The sequence below is a fragment of the Trichoderma evansii genome, assembly GCF_050947405.1.
Source record: "Trichoderma evansii strain SZMC 28006 chromosome Unknown GGI43scaffold_5, whole genome shotgun sequence".
Taxonomy (NCBI): domain Eukaryota; kingdom Fungi; phylum Ascomycota; class Sordariomycetes; order Hypocreales; family Hypocreaceae; genus Trichoderma; species Trichoderma evansii.
In genome coordinates, this window is record NW_028145201.1 from 1,288,239 (window position 1) to 1,311,658 (window position 23,420).

Sequence of the window (23,420 nt, forward strand, 5' to 3'; positions counted from 1 at the left end):
GCGGTGTGGTGCGAGTATTCACGCTCCATACAACTACATTTAACCCTAAATAGCTTATCTCTCTCCCCCTCGGTCAACACCCGCTTTACAAGGGTGACAGCTCAACGTAGCACTCTCCACCGATCAGTTCAGCTGCTCCGTAGAATATCAGACGGATTTGCCGGATAGAGCACAAATATCGGCGCCCCAGCTTTTTGCAAAAGACCAACCCGCAACTAGTTTAGCACAGGGGCATTTTGGATTCCGCCAACCGCAGTCGCAAAAGTTCAACTATATCGCTAGCAAAAGTGCACAGTGCTCGTATACCAGTTAGTAAATCTCTTATTAATGGCATACGGAATGAGGAAAAAAAGTTCCAATGATAAGGTTGGTGCTTGTTACACTTGTTACACCTCGGTATGTTGGTATTGTTAAATTAGTTGACTGAATCCTACCCCACACCGCAAGGTAAAAAGCTTGATCTTTTGACAAATCGCAGAATCTTTTTTACTGTATTCTATTCTATACTATTTTTTATTTATTTATACTGTATTTGTATCATTATGCTAAGAGAAATTAATCGGAATATTTGTTCCTGATTTTCCTGCATTAGTCTTCGACCGCCATGCGCCAATAACGGGATGGTACTTTTGTGCATGATATAGCCGCATTGCCACTGCTACTATACTTTAGTCTTCCAATCCTTTATGAGACTGGCCTCGGGCCAGAGCTGAGTCACGCCGCGGATTTTCTATCCCGATTGTAGAATCCTTAATCACTTATATATGCGGTAAGATGTACGTAAACGCGACCATACTTCGTAAGTAGAATAAAAAAGGCGTTATTGGAACTTATGGCCTTCACGTAACTCTCGATCTCCCGCTTTTCGAGACGGGCTCTACTTCTTTTGACTAGTAAATCCGGTTCCCTTTTTGGTGCTATCCGGTCAATGTCCTTTAATACGGAATCAGTGGATAAGTTAGATAGCCGCAATTGGTTACATCGTCTCAGAGATGGACATAGCCGTCCATTTAGGAAACATCCGATCATTAAACCCGCATTGAAACAGAGCAGAAGTAGTATGACAGCGTATGGGCTAAAGAAGCATTGGAACTAAAATCTTAGTAGTTTGTGGATATTGAATTGATCGGCTATGGGGAATCCTCTAATTAGACTATACTATCGCATGTCGTACGATGAATTAGGGCGTTTGCAGTTCTGGGTATTAGGCAATGGAAATAACGGAGTCATCAGGATTGGGATATCGGGATTAGTTAATTAAGGTAGAATAAGCATAAAGCGCAATTCACTTCACTAAACGCTTAGAGGTATTTTGCAACCCAATTTACACAATCGCCACAGTCTAAGTGATGAACGCGTCTTGTCGCGAACTCTACATGGTGGTCTTGACCAATTTACGCGCAAAGTCACTGCGGCATATAACCTTTGAATAGACTGCGCTATTCAACTTGCGGCCTTAGCTCAGCTGGGAGAGCGTCAGACTGAAGTCATTCAGTCATTCAATTGATATCTGAAGGTCGTGTGTTCGATCCACACAGGCCGCATAGTTTTTTCTTTTTTGCATTCTTATTTTCATTTTCATATTTCTTAAGACGTTTTCTTCTACAATTTTTTGGCATCTACAAACTACGAATTTTGTTCCTCGAATGGAAAAAGAAACACAGCACTCATTTAATGAGCCAGAGCTTAAGCATGATTTATTCACATTCTGGATAAACTCGAATACATTCATTCCACCGCAAACCAATAGAGCGCCGGTTTGCTTATTACGTGCGTGGCGCTCATGCTGGTAATCTTAACTCAACATCTATCAAGGTGCACACAGAGTCAGAAACTTGTCATAAATTATCAATATTCAATTATCGTTATGTTAATTTGTATCCAATCCGCCTTTAGGGTCGCCCTTTAAGAACGGGCTAAAGTGCGCTTGGTAAAGAGCATGCATATCATGTATATGTCCGCATGCAGCTATAGTAATGAAGGATGAAGTGCTATATACAGAAACCATATCATCAACCCAATCAACAAACCCCTGGGCAAGTACCAGAGGATAAAAGCCTATAAAATGCGAAAAGATATTATCCCACATCCACCAGGTCAAAAAGTCCATGTTGAAAAGTCGTAGTATATATTCAAATGCTCAGTTACTCCTTCCACGTGAGCATTCTGGCATGTATATGGCTAGATAATATTGCAACAAGATGGAAAAGGTTTGGCGGCCACGTCTCTCCCTTTACTGAGAAGGAGGGGGAGGAATGACAGGAGGTTGGATTCGCTGTCCCCTCTGGGCAGCCTGGGCACGGTGCTTTGAACGAGAGCCATACTTGGGGAGCTGATCGATGGCAGACGGCATGGTAACGTTGGCGCTCTCAAGATCGATGGCAAGGCTGGGAACGCTCTCGAGGGGAATGACTTCTCCAGATCGCTGAAATTTTGTTAGTATAAGACCGATGCCTGCAATAATACAAAAAATGCGGAAAGGGGAGCTTACAGTGACAATCTCAACCTCGACATCAGAAGAGAAGGCGCTAACAGCGTTGCGGTTACCTCCGTGCAGAAGGGTCTTCATAGGGGTATCGACTGTGAATCCACCGTGAACCATGCCCTCAGCGGGAAGCTTCATGACGATCAAGCTGCCAGCTTTTTGGCCAGCAACATAGACGTTGATTTCGGCAGGGCGAGTCTGAATCTCAGTTACGTTGACGGAGATCTGCGCAAAGTAACGAGTCTGGACAAGGTCCGCAGCACGAGTGTTTCGCTTCGAGGAGCTCTTGGGGCCGTACAGCTGGTTGATGATGGTAGTGACGCCCGACTTGATCTGAGCCTGGGACTTCTGCCAGTACTCGATGCCCGCGTAGGAGTAGCCCATGCCTTGGATGCTCTTGACGGAGTTGGAGGTGTGGAACTGGCCGTTTGCCTGGAAGAAGGGCTGCAGGGGAGAGTTGGGAGTGATGGTGGCTCCCGTTTTGCTGTTGAATCGAGACTGGCCCTTGTAGGATTCGGTGAAGACGGGCGATGAAGGCATGATGGCCTCCCAGAACGCCCACATGCGGTCGACGTTGGAGTGGTGCATGAAGCTGTTCCATTGTTAGTTTATGCTAAATCCCTTTAACTTCATCTCATGTTAAACTTACAACAAGGGGTCGAAGCCAGAATAATCGGGAGCAAGGAACTGGTTGCCACAAGCACCATCCCAGTGAATGGCATTGTGAATCTGCTCGACATTGATACCAGGGCCGCTAGTGGAAGCAAAATCGGCAAAGTTTTGAGAGTTGGTCAGGACGTCATACTATACATTTGTTAGCAACAAACTTCAACGCAAAACTCGACGATGACAGCTTACAATCCAGCCCTTGTAAGGGCGCGCCTGCAGGTTGGAATTGGCCGTGTTAGGATAGTTCTGCTGGGGCGAGGGGCAGCGGATTGTGTGGTCATTGCCACCTCCATCGAACTCTCCATATGAGCCGGTCAGGGAGATGTGAGGGAAGTAATAAGTCCGAAGAGGGTTGGTGTAATCGACCGACTTGGTACCACTGCCGCTGGGCACGTTGACCTTGAGGGTGTTGGGGACGGTGCATGCAGGCACAGTGCTATCGGCAGCCCAGTCCCAGTAGGGGGCTCGCAGGCTCGCCGCCGCTGCTTGATACTTGGCGCGAACCGCAGCAGGGTATCCATTGGCGATGTTCTTGGCAATAGAGACCAATGCTTGCTAAGTGAAAAAGTCAGCTTTTACATTCCTAAGAACAGATGCAAGATGATGAGAGACACATTGAAGCAACATACCTCGAAAAGCAGAACATAGGGGCGATGCCAGGTGAGAAAGATGTCCTCCTAAAAAAAAAACATGTCAGAAGAGTTCGATAATAGCGTCGGTAGGTTAAGTTGGTGGAAAGGCGTCATTTTGAAAACGTACACCATGAGGACAGTATCCTAGCCATCCATCTCCAGTTTGGGCTCCGGCTTTGTTGTACTCGATGTACGGTGCGCCGTGAATGCCTGGCTAGTGTTACTAAGGGCTCCGAGAGTCATGCCATCTCAAAGAAGGAAAGAATTACCAGCAATCTGGAAGAAGCTGTAGGGGTCATGGGAATCCAGCTTGGACATGCTATACATGGCCTGAACGTAGAGATCCCTATTACATGCTTATTATGAGTGCCACGTCCTTATCTTCCCCCTCATGGGGACTGGAACATTCTTTGGTTTCTTACCATTGCGGTCCTGACTTGGCCAAGTCATTGATGTTTTGTCTCAGAGGCACAGCAGAACCAGAAGAGACGGGAACACCAGTGACGGGGATGTGCGCTGTACCCTGTGCGAGTGAAACTGCGGCCAAGGCCAGCACCGAGACGGAAGCTTGCAACATCATGATGCGCTTTGATTTAAACGAGTGTGTGGTCGAGAAGAAGGGAAAAAGAAAAACGAAAGAAAGCTGTAAAGAGGGCAAAGAGGACAAAGACACAAAGGGGATAAAAGGCCCTAGATGAGAGACGGGTTAAAAGGCGCGTCTCCTGTAATCGCCCCTTGTAGGAAGTAGGGAATGAAAGCGAGCTCCCTTCCCTATGCAGGCAGGTCGGTTCTTCTTCCTGCTGTAGGCGAGGGCAAAACAACTAGAGGCGATATAGATATAGATAGCACTATACCAATCCAATAGAATGGATTATGCCAGGTGACAGGGGGTGGAAGAAAACGAGGATGGTAGGGAATCTCCAGGTCGGCTAGGGGTGGAAAGCAGCAGAAGGCTCGAGATTTTGTATTATTTGCTTTGGCAGCTTCTTGGGATTAGTTGCCGCATCGTCCACCCCACTCACACGAGTACATACCTTTCAAGTATACACAGACACACGATCGCTCGAATCCTAGGGCTACTTGGCTAGTACGGCATACAGGGCACCAGGAACTCCGCAGCAAAGCAAGCAAACGAAATCGAACAGAGGGCAGATCAGAGGAGCCGTTACCTACACTCCATGTTGTTAGAGGTAGTATGCGTTCATCATATTAGCTTCCTTTCAGGGGGGTGGCCAACATCCATCCCTGAACCAGATTTTAGCCTCTTTGTTTAGTTTAGTTTGTTTTTTTTTTTTTCTTCTTCTGTTCTTCTTCCCACGCGGTAAGGCTAGTGGAAAAATTACCCCGTTGTGCCTGATCAATACGACGCCGCAAGGGAGGAAAGCGAAAGGGATGGACCTCCTTCGTGGAGACGTTTCCAAGCAGCGCCACGCCACGGCCTCGGGGGCCAAACCCGATTGGCACCAGTTTGGCATAAAAAATATCTAGGCTGGGTACGATACGAGGCGCTTAGGGATACGCATATCCAATCCCACAAAAGGGCAGCTGGGCGACGAGGCTACCAGTCGGCTCCAGACTCCATTCAGCCCTAGCGTCAGGACCGGGACCAGTGGTGTCGAAACGCCCCATGCCATGACTGGAGATTCGACAGGCCTCGAGGAGATTTCAGGATGCTGAGAGGCGTGCGGGGATGGGTCCATTATTCCTTGGGCTCTCGCGCGAAGATCGAGCGAGAGCGACGAGCGCGATGAGCGGTGCGCTGGTCTGAGACATGCTCGCCGGCGAAGCGCCGACTGTATTTGCGCTGGCGGCTTACGATGCCATGCCTGTACAAGACAGACGGTAGGCGCCGTTGCTGGCTGGGAGACGTAGCATGACGTTTGTTCCCTGCGTACTATTTTGACGATCGTCTCCTCTTTTTTCGCCTCTTGTTGTTGTTGTTCTTGCTCTCTACGGAAGCATCGGCTTATGGCCAAGCCATGAGCAGCAAAGGGAGGAGTAGCAATATTTTTCTTCTTAATTTTCATTTCCCTTTGTTCCTCCTTCTCTTTGAGATGGCGCCGAGTGCCGACAAACTGCTGACAGGCCAGGGTTGGCGATAGCCTTTTTGGCAAGACAGGTGCATTGTCATTAAGTTTTTTTTCAAGTTTATCTCCGACCAAAGCTTGTATTGCCCACCTTGTGGAGCTATGCTTATAGCAGCAATATTCCCCAGCGAAGTGGTCTGTCGCCTGAGAATCAATGCTCGTAATGCTGCATGAGAAGGAAGACCAGGCGAGCCGCCGTGTATATGCAGGTGTATGCCGTGAGAGCGCGCCATCGCAAGCCATTGCGCCACTAGCGACAACATGGCAGCAGGCATTGCCCTTGACGCCATCTCGTGGCTCAATCCGCGTGCCACAACGTCAACGCTCGCAGTCGCACGGCGCTGGCTGCCAATGGCCTCGAGCGCTCTCCGCCTCACCGTCTGTCCATCCATGCGAAAAATGGACCGGGCGCGCGTGTGTGTTTGTTTGTACTCCCGGGGATCTCAGCTGCCGCAAACCAGCCATTCGATGCGTGGCCTCGGCTTGGACTCTGGCTTGTGTCTCACTGGGGATATCAATTGCTCTGGTACTGTAGCGATGCGACTATTAGCACTGCTAACACATTGCTCCATAACAGTAGTACCACATACTGGTAGTGCTAATGGCAGTAGTATCGCATCTGGACACTGCATGCTGGCCCAGCGCGTGATAATTTTAGAAGCAGAATTAAAATTACGCATTTGAATAAGCAAGAGGTGTGGCGTTTTGGACTGGTCTAGTACCTGGAATTAGGAGGGTCTGGAAATCGGCTCCTTCGGGGTAGCATTTTAAGGCACCGGAAACACCGATTTTCCCTCTGCCAGAGCCTCTAGTGGCCCGTAAAGCCTTCTGGGCGCGCACCACCACCAATACATTCAGGCTGCCTCAGACTATCAGGCAATAGTCGGAGAAAATGGTCGAGAAGCGCCAATGGAAAACGCTAGATGCCATTTTTTAATCTATTAACCTTTGATGCCCAAATCTATACGAAGAGCGGCTCTGTGTTGATCTTGATAAGAGGAGCTTTGACAACGACAAGAAAGACGAAAGGGGATACGAACAAGGGCTGGACAATATCTCGTAATGCCAATGCTGTCTGGAACCGATATTGATCTTATTACCTGAGTAACACCGGGTGTTGGCGCTAGATCAACTAAATCTGCCATCTCCAACTGAACCATCTTCTAGCCAGCCTTGCATGAACTGAAATCCATCACCGCAGCGCTAGCAGTAGTTCTGGCGCTTTCATCTCATGTTCGTCCTTTTTATACATCGCGAGTAGCTCTCCCTACCGCGCTTGTGCGAGACATACATCCGCCACGAACAGGTCTACACACTCAGCTACTTATCCAAACACCATCAGTTCAGTGGCCGAGCGATCCTAATCTGCTCCATAAATGAACCTGATGATGGCAAAAACTTGGCACAAAATTTTGGTTCAGGCTTATCCACCCTGCCAAGGCTCGTGAGCGCCATTACTACCGAGACCTAAAGGATCAACCACTGCCTCTGTCGGACTCGTGATTCTTACTATCAGCTATGGGGGCCAAAGCGAAAAGCTTCAGCCGCTAGCTGCAGCTGCCCGTGAACCTCTTCAGCCAGAAACATGGCTGCTGCTATTCTTGGCCATCAAGCATTTCCACAGCGTAACGTTACGAGCTGCAATTTCGCCCTTGAAACAGCACATGGCTATTTGGCATAGAATATCGCAAGTATCACAGATCAGAGACCCTGTCAACGGCCATCCCAGGCGTGTTAGTCGATCTGAACCATCTAGAAGCTCGCTGGAAACTCTCATAGGCTGGTCACTTCGGAGCCCGGATGCAGTATTTGAAGCCAGCTCGTATCATGAGATATTTGTGTACCAACTCTACATGTACACGCACAATATCGGACATAACGACGGATCACTCCCAACTAGTAATACTAATAATATTAGCGATATGCCTATGAACTACGTCTAGCAATACTAGTAATATGTCTATGAATTACATCTGGGAATCTCAGCAAGGGTTCTCATTCAGGCTCTTTGCTCGGCCCCCTAGAAGTGATAGATTAAAATAATACGAGGCCGGGAAATGAGTGAGTGTGCAGCAACACAAACTAACATCAATCCAAGCAAAGAGGGTAAAGTTTCTTTCATTTTGTAATTTCGTATTCATCAATCACCAGGTGAGTTGCTCACTTGTTGGCATGTGCATCTCCATCATTTCGCAATACAAGCCGGGCTATTAATGAGGCCACTTCGCTCAGCTCACCATGGTCATGCTCAGCTCCAAACCGAATTATACTTTGAGCCAAACTAAGCACCTAATCTTCCTTCATGCAGCCTGACTTTAAAAAGAAGCTTGCAAATTTTATCTGACAAGAGAAAATGAGAAGAGACCCCTCACGGGTGGCAAAACACAAAAGACGATCAACAGACGCCTTCACTCAACCAACTCAACAGCCATTGGGCGCCCAGCGCTGCCTTCTCTCAATGGCATTAAGCTTACTTCGTATTACCTCCATCCCCTCCGCTGTGTGGCGTCTCACTTCTTTTGCTCTATCTCACCACCTATTTTCAGGCTTTTTGCTTTGCATAAAAGTTTCATCCTTGCGGACAACATACCCTGTCAGTTCCATTGTTCGACGGCAGGGCTAAGTTGCTAGCCGCATGTCACGCGAATATCTCCAGCGCATATCCTTCCATCTTCGTATAATTGACGTCAAACACTATTCAGCTGTCCATCTACTACAGGGGGCTATTTCCTCATCTAGACATGATCATCTACGGACTCCGGCAATAAACAAACTCCCACAAAACCTCGGCTCGCTTCATGCCGCCCAGATGGCGTAAACATGGATGAATTAGCCATTGGCACCACTCGTATTAAAAAGAGGCGGTATGACAGACGCCCAGCACCGCACGTGGTGATGTCAACCATGCGCTGGCGATGCGAGCTAATCGGCGTGGCAGAGTTAGACAAAGAAGCATCTGCCGCTCTACTGTCTTTAGGATCGCGATCGCTGTAAACCCCGTCGGAAAGAAATATGCAGATGGACGAGTGACCAAAATCCCGCCTCAACCTTAATCCAAACCAGTGACAGCTACACAAAGCGTCATCCATTGGAGCGCCTGGTTACGCCCCTCACCCGGCCAATGATACCATTGTAGCCACCTAGAGCTGAAAAGAGCACAGCATCCCATCTAATGCAAGATTGCACAAAACATCGTATTCAAAAATGAAAAGAAAATAGGCGCTGTCGCCCTAATGCTTAATAAAATCAGACCTTTGCCGTACTCTTTCGCCTGTATCTTTACAATAGCCAACATATGGCTTGCCTCAACCAAATTTATGACCATACCCTGTCTTTCGTTTCCTCCAGAAACTTTCAAACAAACAAAGGAAAAAAGTATTTGTGGCAACCATGGTACCAGTGAAGGGAAACAAAGGAAAAAATGTGCCAAGAAGTTACATACACAATGCTATTGATGCTCCCCCTAGAAAAACCTTATCCATGCCTTTTGTTATATAGTAGTAGTCATAAAGTCGTTTATGTAGCCGCCTCAATCTCTCATTGGTGGCCTGATTTTGCCCTAAACCTCAGCTTTGGCGTCTACCCCACGATGACAAGCTCGTCATCGTCGTCTGGGAGAATCACCTGCCGGTCGGCCAGGTTCCTTTCGGACAAGTTGCCAAGGCTCTCGCGACCAGCCTCCCGGATTCCTTTCTCCGTGACGAACCGTGTTTTTTTCCGAAGCGGTGGCTGCTCTGGCTTGAGCTTCTCCCCTTCCTTCATGCTCGAGAGCTTGTCCTTTAACGCGCCACCCCAGCCAAGGCCGGACGGCCTGCTGTGAGTAGTACTATTACTATTGCTACTGTTGCTCCGCGTAAGAGATCCAGTCTGAGAACTACCCGTCCGTTTCCTTTTCACGGGACTAAGGTGGATGTCACGGGCCTTGTCGAGAAGGCCCAGTGCAGCTGCATCTGGCTTTTCAGGTTCAGAAAAAGGATCTGCCGTGTTGAAAAGTTGCTGGCTCGAGCTCATACTGCTGGGTACATAGCCTGCATCGGTTCGAGATCTCGCGCGCTGCATGTATTCTCTTCCAGCGGCATTACCGACTTCGCCGAGCTTCTTCATCATCTCGCGCTCCTTCTCCTTGGCTTCCATATTCCGTCGTAGAAACTCGGCCTTATCCTTCCTGTCTGAAGGATCTCGGTCTTTGCCGTCAAGTAGCTCCGAAGCCGTATGGCCTCGCGCCGCATACCATTGCGTCTTTGTGTCCCAGTCATAGCCGTCGGATTTCTTCTTCACCGGCTCAAATATCTCTGCAGAGTTTTTGCCCTGGAAGCGAGCGCGAGTACCAAAGCCGCTCGAGTTGACCTCCATTCGTGAAGTTCGCTGCTTCCGGATAGCTTCGTTGGAATGAAATTCGCAGTATTGCGTCCGCTTCTTGTTCACCCAAGACCGGCACATCTCTCCGTCTTTTTTCATTGCCTGACAGAAGCCCAGATCGCGAGCTGATCCAATTTCAAGAATCGTGTCCTCGTCGGAATTAATGACCAGGCTAAAACGTCCAGTGTCTTGTCTTCCAGGTGGTGGTGGCATAACGTTGGGGTTGAGGATGGCGACGACGGTTCCTTCTGTGAGCTTCCAATATTTAGTGAAGCCTGAGTTGAATAGAAATAGATCTAGTTCGTATTCCAAGTCGACCAGAGTCAGTACCATGTATTTGCCACGGTCTTCATCTTTTTGTCCATTCTTTCCTGCGGCAGGCTTATGCGCTCGAGGTTCTGATTTCTTCGCCACAATCGCAAAGACGATAATATCCTCTTCAACTTCTGGTAGAGCAAAATCTGGACCCTTGACCTCTCGCAATAGATCTTTGATGTTGTAAATTTTCTTGCCAGATATATGTCTGGCTACAACTCGATTGGGTAATATCCGTTTGGAAAGATGTATACTAGAGTAAGGTTCAAATGATCCTTGCTCTTCCGTGGAGATATCACTCGTAGGCAAGCTGTTTTTACGGCTTTGAAAGGGCGATACAAATGTGGGATTGCCGTATGGGGGATTGCCGTTTCTCCCAGCGGTATCGCGTAAATCAGACATCGTACGGGTCCGTTGTATCACGACAGGTGGTTTCGATTTGCCCAAGACCTCGTCCCTGCTAAACGACGGAGCCTGCAATGGCTCGTCAGGAATGTCAACGGCATTCTTCTTGTATTCCTCCATTTCCTCCTTGCCGATTCCAACAAATGCACTGGACCTCAGCTTTGATATCCTCTCTTGCCTTTCGGCGCGAGACACCTCTTCTGATCTTGCAGATGCCAATCGCTCATTGAAGCTAAGTGACCGGAATCCTTCGGGTGATATCAATCCTGATGGGCTGGTTGCCTTTGGCTTCTGTAGATAGTTTCTCTGAGCCGCTGCATCGGTGCTTGCCGCCCTTCGAAAACTTGGGGCGCGTTTTAGCGAAACATCCTTTGCCCGCAAACCCTTGTCGATGCCCAGCAACACTCTACTTGGCGACTTTGGATCCTGTGGAGGCTGTACTTTTCTGACGGGAGATGCAGGGACCTGTACCATATTCTGGGACGCAGGTCGTGAATTTTCTGACGTTGGTGTAGTCCCGCGAACAGCGCGCCGTGGCTGGACGCTTGACGTAACAGAGTTTGAGCGGGAGTGTCTGCCCTGGGCGGCATTCTCTCGGGCCTTTTGGAGTTTCTTCAGCTTCAATCGAGCCTGGATCTCTTGCAGCTTCAGCTGAAGCGTCTCTTCATCGTCATCGTCGTCATCGTCATCCATCTGTTCCTGAAGCGCCCCGGATCGCGCCATGACCGATGCCGTAGCCCTGCTGCTCTTGGATGGAGAAGGCGTGGGTGTCGGCGAGGTCTGATTCATCATTTCTCGGTAGCGCTGGCGACCTTTCGGGGTGCTCATGAGAGCTTCGTGGGGCGACCGAGGAGGCCAAGAGGTCTCCGACTCTTGCGGTCCTGCTGGGCGGTCAGTCGCGATTAGCAGCGGCAGCGGCCTGGGCCACTCACCGTGGGCCATGTTGATGATGCTGATGCTGGTGGATTGTCAGGTTCGCGGTCCTGCGCCTCTGCCCAACCACTCCAACCACACCCCGGAACTATCTCAGGCACAACAACGCAGGGCACCAGCAGCTAGGCCCAGGCTCCCTTGTGATCCGTCAGCGCCCTGGGGGCCATACGGAGGCGACGGGCTAAGCGGCCGCAGATGATGTTTTCACTTTTCGACAGGGCCCGCGACACGGGCAGCTCGGCGGGGAAACGCAACGCACAGGTGCAGCGGCCAAGCGAGACGAGACGAACGCCAATGGAAGATTCCTGGTGGGAACAGCAGTAGGGCAGTGTCGATGGATGAAAAAGAAAAGAAAGGCACGGGTCGCAAGCGCTGATGATCTCTTGCAGGTGTCGCCTCTTGTTTTGGTTGTTGATGGAACTTTTGCTGCGATAGGTCTAGTACAGGTAAAAAATGATGCGCTGTTCGGGCACCGCTTGTGCCAGCCGGTAAGGCTTGGACACACACAAATCGTGGGCTGTGGGGATTCGGTAGTGGCTGCACAGCTTGACTGGCTGAGGTGGAGTCCAGCACCGAAAGCTAAAACGCGGGATTGGCGCAAGACGCGTAAATCGCGTCTTTAGACTTTGGCAGGGGTTGGAATGCGACAAAACCAAGGCTGTACCTTTTTTTTACACCCATGGCTGTTGTATGCGACAGCGCAGCTTAGACTACAAGACGGCTCATAGAATTTTGGATAGCAGCTAAACAGCTACAAAAGATTGGATCAATTGCATTAATTGCGTCAATTGCGTTTGCGACAGCTCATCACTTCTACCCGCACCATCATGGCGAGGACACGATCAACGAAGCCCTCGGCGGCGGCCTCGGCCACAGATTCCGATTCGACCAAGTCAAAGTCGACAATAGCCCTCGTCTCCCACACTGGCGAGGCTCCCAAAGTCTTCATTCTACCTTCAAAGGCCACTCCAGATGCTCGAATTGTCACGCTCCCCAATCCACGAAGCTCACAACCCTCGCGATACCTTGCATGTCCCGAAACCGGCATCTATGAATTCACAAAGATAGTCGCACCGAAGACAGTACCGCGAAGTTGGCTTATTGAAACAACACCCACCTCCAATGGGGCAGAGACTGGCTCTGGTGCAAGACCTAGCGCTCAGGTGACCTTGGGATCAGAGCTCTTTGTAGCAACAGCAATTGATCCTCTCTTCTTGGTGCTGCCAGCGCTGGCTGATGCAAAGGCATCAAAGGGGTCAGATGAAGTGAAACGGCTGTTTCTATCTAGTGATGATCACTTGGATAAACTACCGCAGGAGAGCTCACACTTGTCTGAGATTATGCGCTGGGATACAACGCGGCGATTAATAGAAAGTCGAATGGGTGCAGTTTGCGACACTGTCGAAGCTGGAGATGAATCCATGTTTCGCCTGAATGAGAAGAAGCTTTTGGATGTCATCTCCCAAAAGGCCAAGAGGATGAGCGAGAGTGGCTTACCGCCGAGCATGGAGGAGAAATTTGTGAAAAAGGTTCTTCAAGCACCGATGATGCATAGAGTGGTGCGAACGGGAGAGAGCCAGCTCAGCAACAATGATGCGGGTTCGGGATCCTCTACGCCACAGACGGATGCGGCAACATCTCAGTCTACAGTATCAACCACGGAGACGAATGATACATCAGTATCTCAAGCAAGTACAGCTGCGACATCAGCTGCTGAGGAGCCGGCAGATGAGAGTTTTACCAGTGCTTTGCAAGCTTCGCCAGAAGTTATTGAGCAGCAAAGACTGAAAGTAGCGTTTGAGTTTATCTGCTCCAGCTACGTGGCCCCCGTATTGGCTGATAATCTCCAAAAATCATTTTCTGGAGCAGGAGGCCTCAAAGACTTTTCTCTTCTGAATGATTACATGGCCAGTCTTGAGAAACTTCGGTCAGAAACTATGGCAGTGAGAGCACAAGACTACGGACGCAAGAGAAACCAAGACGAATTAGATGACGAGGCTCGGATGGACAAGAAGAGAAAGATGGAAGAGGAAAAGAAGAAGAAAGCAAGCGAAAGCCGTGGAGTCCGGGACCTCAAAAAGGTCAACACGAGCGGTATGAAGAAGCTAAGTCACTTCTTTCAGAAGAAATAGCATTTTAAGTTTGCACTTTTCTGGGTATCTACGGTGTATCGAATTATGAAGCAAAAAGGACCCCTTTTATCAAAGTCCACGTGCGGATTCCAGCTCACACGACTACTTGGCTCTGCCGTAACGACTCCTAGTCGTCCCGATCCCTCTCCCAATACCAGACCTACCACGGCTACTTGAGGAAGCTGAAGCGCTGTTGCTTGAGGAATACCTTGAGCGGGTGGCGATCCTTGAAGTCCCCGTGGCTATCCTTGTCCGACCACGAGCTCCACGAGATCCACGAAGGCTAGAAGGAGCTCCGCGAGCTCCTCGGGCAGAAGCTGACGCAGGCAATTTTCTTCTCTGTTCGTCTTCTTCCCGCCGTCGCCGGACCTGTTCTCTCCGCTCCTCTTCCTCGGCCGCTTTGCGCGCCTCAGCCTGCTGTTTTCGCAGTGCCTCTGCTTCTATCTCCGCCAAATCGTTGGTTGCGCCTTTCCATGTGGGATCAAGGATCAGGCGTTGATTGTGCTCTGTCTGTGATAGGATGCGAGTCCAGGTATTGAGAAGCGTGGAAGCATTCGAAACGGTTTTATGGACGGACTAGGGTGTATATCACATGTCAGCGCTGCTATAACAGATCCCATATGACCTATTTGAGCTGGAGGACATACCTCCATATTTCCGCCTGCCCGCTGCAAAGTACCTATAACACCTTCAATGACTTCATTGATCTTTCGTACGCCGTCCAGCTCCCTCTTTAACATTGCATCTCGGTCGACCGGCTCGGATTGATGGTCGTTTCCCGATGGCGTCTTTGGGGTTCGCGGGGTTGGAGTTCTGGGGGTCTTTGGTGTTTTCGGATGAGGCTCATCGGGATCGTTTTTTACTGGCGACGTCCAGAGATCTGTATCATCCAGATCCATCTGGCCGGCCATGTTTGCTTTGTGATGGAAGACCTGGCTTTTATTCGGATGACCCGAGTACAAGTAGCTTAGATAGGACTCGGTAGATGTGTAATATCGTCTGAATTGCACCGCAGATGGCCACCCGTAGATGTCAAGTTCTGCTTCCTTCAAGATGCTTTCAGTAAGTGACGTTTGGTCGTATGTTCGTCAGAGTGGGGGGGTTTTCAAATCGCCAATTGAGCACAAGTCATCAAATTGTCGAATAGATAGATCCAGATTGAGTTGTGCACAGCATAGCACTTTTTCTGCGGGTTTGCATCGCTGCTGTGGTGATGCTGTCGACAAGGTCAAGCTTCATGGTGGAGCCATCGCCCAAAAGCTACCAATCGCAGCCACTGCAGGCCTGAGCGCCGTGGGCATCGCAATCAAGGGCTCCAGGGCTATGATTGGCGCGACGTGGCGCGAAACGAACGCGTTGCCGCTGGCTACAGGCGGGGGTGCTCAACGCGTCTTGCTTAGGCTTTTGCGCTAGCGAGCTTCTAGCGGCCCAGCAAAGGGAGGGCTGGCACACCCATTCCAGCGCTGGCGGTTGCCCCAGCCCCCTCCAGTTTGATTTTCCAGTCTAGCTCCCGAAATCCTGCTCTCCTCCTCTGCCATCCATCACCAGCATCGTCAAACCGATCACCAATTCGCGATATTATTTTTTCCTCCCGCCATTGCTGCTATTTGCTTCGCCCATCTTGCCGTCGTCGCCGTCGCCCTCCGAATTACGCATGGCTCTCCCGCCCTAGTATTAATTCCCTCATCGACGCCATAGACCGCTTTTCTCCCCGTCCGACGGCTTTTTCTTTGTTTTGGTTCGGCTACCGATTTCTGGCTCATCCCGAGTTTGAGTTTCCGCTGCCACGACAGCTTTAGGAGACGACCCAGGACAGACTGGAACTGCACCCGCACCCTGGCTTTGCTCTATCTCATCGATTCCTTTGGCGCTTAGATATCTGTCTTTTGGTTTTTCCGGGATTTTTTTTTTCGGCTTTCAAAATGGCTGTCGTTGACGCTACCCCGTCGACGCCTTCACCTCCATCTTCTTCCATCCGAACGCCACCAGCCCCCCGACTCGGCTACCATGACAGCTGGGAACCATATTCACCACGCAAATCAGCGAGATTGACTGCACAACGCGTATCTGCTAGAACACCATCGCCTCAGCCTGCAAAACGTCAAGCAGTTTCATCGCCTCGCGCCGCAGCAAAGTCAGCCGCTCAAAGCTCCGCAGCAATGGCTTCACCAGTTTCCTCACCACGCAAGAAGCGCCAACCTGCCGCCGACTCAGTCCGTCGCGTCGCCGCAACCTTGGCAGCTGAATCTGCTGCTCCATCAGGATCAAAAGACAAATCTGTCGCTGGCCGAGCTGTCGCGTCTTCTTCTCTAATGCTTCCAACGCCATCTAAAACACCTCAAAAGCCCCCAACTTCCAAGGAGACTGCCGAGATCCAATCTTTTGCCCGCAATCTTTTCCCCGCCGAGGATGCTGATGTATCAAGTCCCCGCAAGAAGCGTTCAAAGAAGTTTTCAAGCATAACTCTGGAGAGTTTCCGAGCTGAAGCTGAGGAGGATATCGAGATTTTCACCGATTCTCAGGAGCGCATTCCCAAGAAGGATGACAGCAAATCTAACCCTTTCGTGGGCAATGCTACCAGCGCTGAACCCTCTAAACGCCGCGCCAAGCGTAAGGTGATGGTCCCTGGCGAAGGAGCTCAGTCGATTGATGAAGCATCGCGCCGTGACGACGGCCTAATTTACGTATTGTAAGTATCCCTGCCAGTTTTATCTACTACGAGGATATATTCTAACATTTTAATTCAGCCGAGGCAAGAAATTCTTCCGCAAATTTTCGGAATTTGATGATGAAGTGGAGGATGAAGAATTGGATTCAGACGTTGAAGCTCATTTCTCCAAGCCGCTCACACGATCTTCTATCAAGCCCAGGCTACTCTTCCCCACCAAAGCACCTGCTCCGAAGACCAAGCAAATGCTTGAAGAGGAAGAAGCAGCAACTGATGTTGAAGATGCTAAAGACGCCACCGAGGAAGAGGTGCCCTCAGTCCCTATCAAAACGCCTGTTAAGGCCAAGGAAGAGAGAGCACAAACCCCAGAGGCGCCCAAATATGCACCCGCATCTCCGCCAGAAACCAGGCGAACCACTCGATCCACCAACAAGCTGGCCGCTGGCCCAACTCCGGCAAAACGCGCTGGCAAGAAGAGTCCTTTCGATTCATGGCTTCGAACCAAAGAGCATGCAAACCGATCAGGCACGAAACGCGCTGCTGGAGAACCACTCGCCGCCGCTCCTGCCAAGAGAACTCGATCTTAGATGCGGCTCTTTTGTGCTTCAGTCCGTCTCTTCTTTTTCTTTGTTCACTATACCAATAATAGTTTCTGGTTCTTTTCTTTTGTTTTCTATTTGAGAAAGATGTGAGAGAAAGGCGAGCCGACACAGCTCTGCGCCACTTTCGTTGTGAATTAATTTTGGCATTCGGCAGTGTTGAATATTCTTATCCATCACAACCGGCAAGTGGATATGGATGGAATTGGTCAGTCAGTTTGGCGTTTAGCAGGCAATGTGGATATGTGTGTCATCCGAATAGCAGATGCACAACTTGAAAAGAGATTACAGGTTATGTCACAATGGTCTGCTCTCCAATAAATCATGGTCATGGTTGTACGTTTTTTTTGTGTTGGTTTCATGTTTGTGTATTGAATGTAACTAGTGATTGTGGAAATTGATTGATGTTGGTCGAATAGGTTGCAAACAGACAACTCGCTTCTTATACCTCTTGTATCTCTTGTCGTTCCAACATGTGGTGATGCCCAACTTCCAATTGCTGGCGGCGGCTTAATTCCATCTCAGCTTATGCCGCATAACCCAATTCCATAATAGCTACCCGAAGACCCTTAAAAGGCCCAAGGACTCTTCTGTATCGAATTGCATGTGCCTTGTATTTTCTGTCGGCTAGTGCCGCTGCCCCACGTCTAGCCGCCCCTCGCTCTTGAAAAGTGGTACTTGCGCTTTTCTTACCAACCTCGCTTCTCGATCAACGATTCGACCAATTGCGTGCTTGCTTCAAAGCAGACCGACCATCGGCTACGAGCTCCCAGTGGTCTAAGCTGACCACTGTTTACTTCTTTAAATTGTCCTGGGATCCCGCTGATCGCCCTGTCTCCTTCGATCTTCCCTCTACAAACCCCCGAAAAATCTCCCTGGGATTCGCAAAGACCCTCACGATATCCAGCAAGATGCATATCCTCGTAACCAACGACGACGGGCCGCCCTCGTACCACTCTCCCTACATACACACCTTTGTGCGACATTTGGAGCGAGCAGGACACACTGTCTCTGTCTGCGTCCCCGACACACAACGGTCATGGATTGGCAAGGCGCATATGATCGGCCAGACTCTGAAGCCTGTCTATTACCGTCCCTCGGCCAACAGCCATGGCGATGATATTGAAGGAACAACACACGCTCGACCGTCTCCCTCAGGCGATGTGGAAGAATGGGTCCTTATTGACGGAACCCCGGCGTCTTGCGTGCAGATTGGCACAAACCACATCTTCCAGCACAAGGGACCAATTGACTTGGTAGTGAGCGGGCCCAACTACGGGAGAAACAGCACGGCGATATTTGCTCTGAGTTCTGGAACATTAGGCGCGGCGCTGGAGGCAGCAGCTTGCAGAGACAAGGCTATTGCTCTGAGCTTCTCGCAAACTCACGACGCAAAACTCATCGACGCCGGATGCCGGCATAGCATTAGGGTCATCGAATATCTCTATAAGAACTGGCCGACTGACGGCAGCGCTGATCTGTACACAATCAACATTCCTCTTGTTGAAAATATAGAGACAAATCCGGTAGTATGGACAGACATCCTACAGAATTACTGGTCCAAAGAGGGCTGCTTTGAGGCTATTGAGCCCGTAAATGAGGCGGAAAGGATAGAGAAAGGCTCTGAAGGTGCAGTCAACGGTGCTTCCAAAGGACTCACGCATAAAATCTTCAAGTGGGCGCCCAACATCACCGAGGTGCACAAGACTATACAAGAAGGAGGACCTGGATCTGATGGATGGGTTGTTAGAGAAGGGCACACAAGGTAAGCGTTGCCGTCTCTCAATGTGGATTTAATAACGACTGCGTAACCAAGTTGCTAACATGACTATTTCTCTGTTAGTGTTACACCTCTCAAAGCAAACTTTGCCAGCTGTGCGGGAGATAAAGCTCTGCAAGAGATTAAGCTGTGAGTACCTCCGTTGTGTTTATGGCATTAGAGTTTTGGATTTCTATTGTTTTTTTTTATGAGTCAAAGACGGAACACGCGTTACGATTGATGATATGAATTGCATGTAGACTTGTTTTGCGTAATTGAAAGACTAAAATAGAAGATATTCTCACACCTAATTTTCTTTTCAGTCCTCCTATAACATTACCTACTTCTACAGCAGAACTGGCTATTCGAGAGAGCCCTAAGGTGAAAGAGAAGACAAACCCTGGGATTCAAGCTATCGTGTCATACGATGACCCTTACGTTCAACCTCTTATTGTAGCCGCACTGAACGCCGTGCTACCCAAAGAAGCTTTTGACCTCATCACCGATATATCTTCAGAAAACTTCAACTTGTCGACGACGCTCTCATCTACCGATAGCAATGTGTTGCAAATCATCCCTTACGAAGCCATCGACTTTGAATTTGCTTCATCACATACCAAGACCAGCCTAATTAACAGCTATATGATCCGGAAAGCGCTCATCAGGAAGCACTATCTATCGGCAACGTTGGATCACTGGGCAGCCAAGAACCCCGACTCAGTTCTCAAAAAGCACCTTAGGCGTAGCGAGGCCTTTGAAGTAGACTATGCTGAGTTTCTCGATGACGCTCTCATCGAGGCGTTTGATCTCAGGGAGAGCCTGGATCGCAACGCGGAGAAGGAAGATTCGAGCGAGAGAGAATGGTGGATCCTCAAACCGGGAATGAGTGATCGTGGCCAGGGCATCAGGCTGTTCAGCACTATGGATGAGTTGCAAGAGATTTTCGACGGATGGGAGGCAGAACGGCCCGATAGCGACGACGAAGACGAGGATGGCGAGGACCAGAGAGGCGAAGCAGCGGATGAGGATGCTGGTGGTGACTACATCACAGCCTCTCATCTTCGTCACTTTGTGGCTCAGCCGTACATCCATCCTCCTCTGATCCTCTCTCCCGGCGGCCACAAGTTCCACATTCGTACATACGTCCTCTGTACGGGAAGTCTCAATGTCTACGTCTACAAGCACATGCTCGCTCTCTTCGCCGGCAAGCCTTACACAGCCCCTTGGGAGGCGCCTACGGATATCGAGGCTTTCCTGACAAATACATGTTTACAAGATTCGCCGAACGAGAACACAGTGCAGCGATTCTGGAACTTGCCCCTGGAGAAGATGGCTGTGCTGGATAAGGTGTTTGGGCAGATTTGCGAGACGACGGGAGAGGTGTTTGAGGCGGCGGCGAGGGCCATGCCAATTCACTTCCAGACGCTGCCGAATGCGTTTGAGGTGTTTGGGCTGGATTTCTTGGTGGATGAGCAGGGTGAGGCGTGGTTGTTGGAGATTAACGCGTTCCCGGACTTTAAGCAGACGGGAGGAGATTTGAAGGAGATTGTTGAGGGCTTTTGGAGAGGGGTGATGAAGTTTGCGGTTGGGCCATTTTTCGGCGTTGATGGTATGGCTAAGGGTGCAGAGGATGAGGATATGGTGCTTGTGAGGAAGGTTGATCTGGGGAGGAGGTAATTGGTATTGGTATTGGTATTTTTGGGTGGCTTTATTTGCTTTGCATAGATATATAGAGGGCCATAGAAAAGTTTTTGCTTTTGGTATATGTATTGATGAGCTTAGTGTAGATATGACATTGAGATATGTGGACATACAGGAAGCTAGTCATCTAAGCTCGTGCTCTATAGACTTGGACCATCTCAACACTTTTGTTGGCTGTCGCTTTTGACTTTTTTATTTGAAACACCCATGTATGAAACAACTTCGTGTATTGTCCTTCGTACCAGGAGTTCCACATATACCCAGGTATCCAGGAGAGGTTGTGGTTGAGCAAGCAGGCTACCCTGCATATGCCGTATTCGACAACGCATTTGTGCATCCAAGGTATTATCGAATACGAAAACGGTGAAGAGAATATCTTTTCTTAAAAAGGTTTTAGTCTCGGTCTTTTTTTTTTTTCCTTTTGCTGAAAACTTGAGTTGGAAATCGCTGGAAACTGAAAATGCGCCTCGTAAAGTGCCTCGTATGCTCGACTATCTAATTAAACCCACTTATGCACGTCCATCTATTTTTATTTCCACCTTACACATTTTACAATATGATACTTATTACAAAACGATGGGTAAATGTAGTTTTACTTTGTAGGTATAGCGTCACAAGTATATGCCATCTTACTTTAGGGGGGGAGTTGCAAAGTCTCTCTTTGTATCTGTGGAGAACCTCGAATGGGATTCTCTCTACGCCCGCCTTTTACGATGGAGGATTGTGATACGTGTCAATTAACATGCAGTTGAAACGTGGCAAAGCCTCAAATATGGAGTTGATATGATGGGGAATAGAGGAGCGGTGAAAAAGCTCGCTTCGTGAATAAGTTTGCCGATGGGTGGGCAGGTAGTATCTTCCTCGAGACAAGGATTGTTCCCAGGATACAGAGATTAGGCACAATACAAGACTTTTTTTTTTTCTTTAATGAAGGATTAGGTAGATTGAAAAATAGCAGAGTCTAGTTTTCGACGGAAGTGTCTATGAACCTACGTCCCCACGGTGGCTTAGAGAGCAATCACGCGATCGATGCAGCGCCTATTATAATGATATGTGTATTCAAAAATATTTTCAGCCTATTTCAGCCTAATATAGTCTACATCTATAGGGTATCAATGTAATATCAATGTGTTTGCCAAGCCGCATCCAAACCGTACGCCAACGCTGTCTTACCAAATCTTGAAAATATGTAACAAAACAGTCCAATGATCTAATCGCTGCCACTGCTGAAGCTACTGTCCATAGAGGTGAAGCTGTTATGGCCACCATAATCAGAGCTGTTGCTATCATAGCCGCTGTCATCAGAGTCCAACCAATTTATAATCAACAGGTTACTCAAAGTTGAAGCTGTTGAAAATGACGATGATAATGAGTCGTCATCATCATCTGTTTGGCTTGAGTTATTGGACAGCAGCCGTTGCTCTGTTAACCATTCTTGTAGCAACGGTTCAGTTTCGTCATCATAGTCTGTGTGTTCATATTCCGTCTCGCTGCCGTATACGGTGGTGTCCTGGCTTCCCCATACCGGTTCTTCCCCATCGTCTGTCTCTTGGCTACTATCGTATTGTAGCCCTTCAGAATCATCTTCTGGCAGAATGAGACGGAGGACGAAATAACTTTTTGGGTCGGGATCAGACATCATGTGATGCAGCAACATGTAGCCGGACACAAGCGCTACCCATAAAACCTCTCCGGAGATTATTGGCAGCAGGCATCCCTCTAGCATTGGTTCGTATAATGTTACATTGAGAAGTGCGGATATTTCTAAAAGCATTATACTTGAGAAGAACGTTTTGCTCCCACTTGTAGTCTTCGTAGTTTCCTATGGAAGCTAGATATGTGTTGGGTGAGTTAGAAGCCAATAAAAGGATGTAGTTTATCGTACCCCCGTGCCTATGCGTCGTCACGTACAAGGCTGCGCCTAATGGGATGAATCCAAACGCGACGAGAATGACATTAAAGGCTGTATCTTATTAGATACTTGAACTTTAGTGTCTAAAGAGTCGTGTGAGTTCTTACTGGGTGGGCAATCAGCCGTGGGCAAAGCACATACGGCTCCCGGAAGGGAACAGTTCGTTATTATCGACATTTCGTCTTCTACTCTTTATTGCTTTCTTTGTCTTCAAGCTGTATCGGCATGCAAAATAGGGAGAGGAGAGCAGAATGCGAGATGGTTAATCTCTCAAGAATATCTACGAGAATACTGGTTTTTATTATTACTTTTTCACAGGAGATAACATTCAGCCATGAGTGGCGATCTTGCAATAATCCATTTAATTAGAATTCTTATTCTTGTCCTGGCTACACTATTAGGAAAATGCAAAAGTTAACTTGCTCGTTACCGGAAAGCCGAGCCAACATAGACTTGACTGAGGCGGCATTATCTCGAGCAGAAAAAGCCTCGCTGAGATGCTTTGCTAGCGATTGGCCCATTTCACCACCACATATAGTTTTCGGTCGTTTTATGGGCGATGCTCTTGGTAAGAGAGGTATCGTATGTATCTTTGCGCTGTATATAATGTTGGGATTGCCTCTATATCGATTTAGCTGTATGCTTTAAAAGTTTCTTAACCATAATTTTTCGTCCGTTCAAGAGTAAATTAATTTATATTGCACTAGAACTATTCGCCTAAGATAAACTATAATTGTCACGGAATAATACATGTTTACAGAATA

The 23,420-nt window shown here is 48.8% G+C and overlaps 7 protein-coding genes and 1 non-coding gene across 8 annotated transcripts; 4 read left to right on the forward strand and 4 right to left on the reverse strand.

Moving 5' to 3' along the window:
- The first annotated feature begins 1,450 nt into the window (after positions 1-1,450).
- GGI43DRAFT_t76 lies at positions 1,451-1,544 on the forward strand. Its single transcript has one exon. It is a non-coding gene; the product is annotated as a tRNA-Phe (tRNA).
- Positions 1,545-1,835: 291 nt separating this feature from the next.
- GGI43DRAFT_315738 (tyrosinase family protein) lies at positions 1,836-4,818 on the reverse strand. Its single transcript, XM_083201765.1, has 8 exons — positions 4,209-4,818; positions 4,056-4,132; positions 3,914-3,996; positions 3,784-3,831; positions 3,344-3,709; positions 3,135-3,289; positions 2,492-3,077; positions 1,836-2,425 (listed from the first exon to the last, which is right to left on the reverse strand). The coding sequence occupies exons 1-8, from the start codon at positions 4,364-4,366 to the stop codon at positions 2,234-2,236; spliced, it is 1,665 nt and encodes a 554-aa protein (XP_083062820.1). The 5' UTR covers positions 4,367-4,818; the 3' UTR covers positions 1,836-2,233.
- A 4,389-nt stretch (positions 4,819-9,207) lies between these two features.
- On the reverse strand, positions 9,208-11,980 carry GGI43DRAFT_315785 (Mcm10/DnaG-type zinc finger protein). The gene is made up of 2 exons (XM_083201766.1): positions 11,885-11,980; positions 9,208-11,833 (listed from the first exon to the last, which is right to left on the reverse strand). Exons 1-2 carry the CDS (start codon positions 11,892-11,894, stop codon positions 9,453-9,455), a joined length of 2,391 nt encoding a protein of 796 aa, XP_083062821.1. The 5' UTR covers positions 11,895-11,980; the 3' UTR covers positions 9,208-9,452.
- Positions 11,981-12,379: 399 nt separating this feature from the next.
- GGI43DRAFT_315810 (ribonuclease H2, subunit B) lies at positions 12,380-14,299 on the forward strand. Its single transcript, XM_083201768.1, has one exon. It carries the CDS (start codon positions 12,713-12,715, stop codon positions 14,015-14,017), a length of 1,305 nt encoding a protein of 434 aa, XP_083062822.1. The 5' UTR covers positions 12,380-12,712; the 3' UTR covers positions 14,018-14,299.
- GGI43DRAFT_315805 (DASH complex subunit Duo1-domain-containing protein) lies at positions 14,069-15,025 on the reverse strand. Its single transcript, XM_083201767.1, has 2 exons — positions 14,665-15,025; positions 14,069-14,593 (listed from the first exon to the last, which is right to left on the reverse strand). The coding sequence occupies exons 1-2, from the start codon at positions 14,926-14,928 to the stop codon at positions 14,120-14,122; spliced, it is 738 nt and encodes a 245-aa protein (XP_083062823.1). The 5' UTR covers positions 14,929-15,025; the 3' UTR covers positions 14,069-14,119.
- Positions 15,026-15,529: 504 nt separating this feature from the next.
- GGI43DRAFT_400041 (uncharacterized protein) lies at positions 15,530-17,731 on the forward strand. The gene is made up of 2 exons (XM_083205412.1): positions 15,530-16,706; positions 16,765-17,731. Exons 1-2 carry the CDS (start codon positions 15,940-15,942, stop codon positions 17,270-17,272), a joined length of 1,275 nt encoding a protein of 424 aa, XP_083062824.1. The 5' UTR covers positions 15,530-15,939; the 3' UTR covers positions 17,273-17,731.
- Positions 17,732-17,812: 81 nt separating this feature from the next.
- On the forward strand, positions 17,813-21,241 carry GGI43DRAFT_400043 (SurE domain-containing protein). The gene is made up of 4 exons (XM_083205413.1): positions 17,813-19,049; positions 19,128-19,193; positions 19,367-20,803; positions 20,864-21,241. The coding sequence occupies exons 1-3, from the start codon at positions 18,196-18,198 to the stop codon at positions 20,718-20,720; spliced, it is 2,274 nt and encodes a 757-aa protein (XP_083062825.1). The 5' UTR covers positions 17,813-18,195; the 3' UTR covers positions 20,721-20,803; positions 20,864-21,241.
- A 544-nt stretch (positions 21,242-21,785) lies between these two features.
- Positions 21,786-22,403, reverse strand: GGI43DRAFT_400046 (uncharacterized protein; the record flags this gene model as incomplete). Its single annotated transcript, XM_083205414.1, has 1 exon — positions 21,786-22,403. A coding segment is annotated over one exon (449 nt), but the record flags the coding sequence as incomplete, so codon positions are not given.
- Between the last annotated feature and the right edge of the window lie 1,017 nt (positions 22,404-23,420).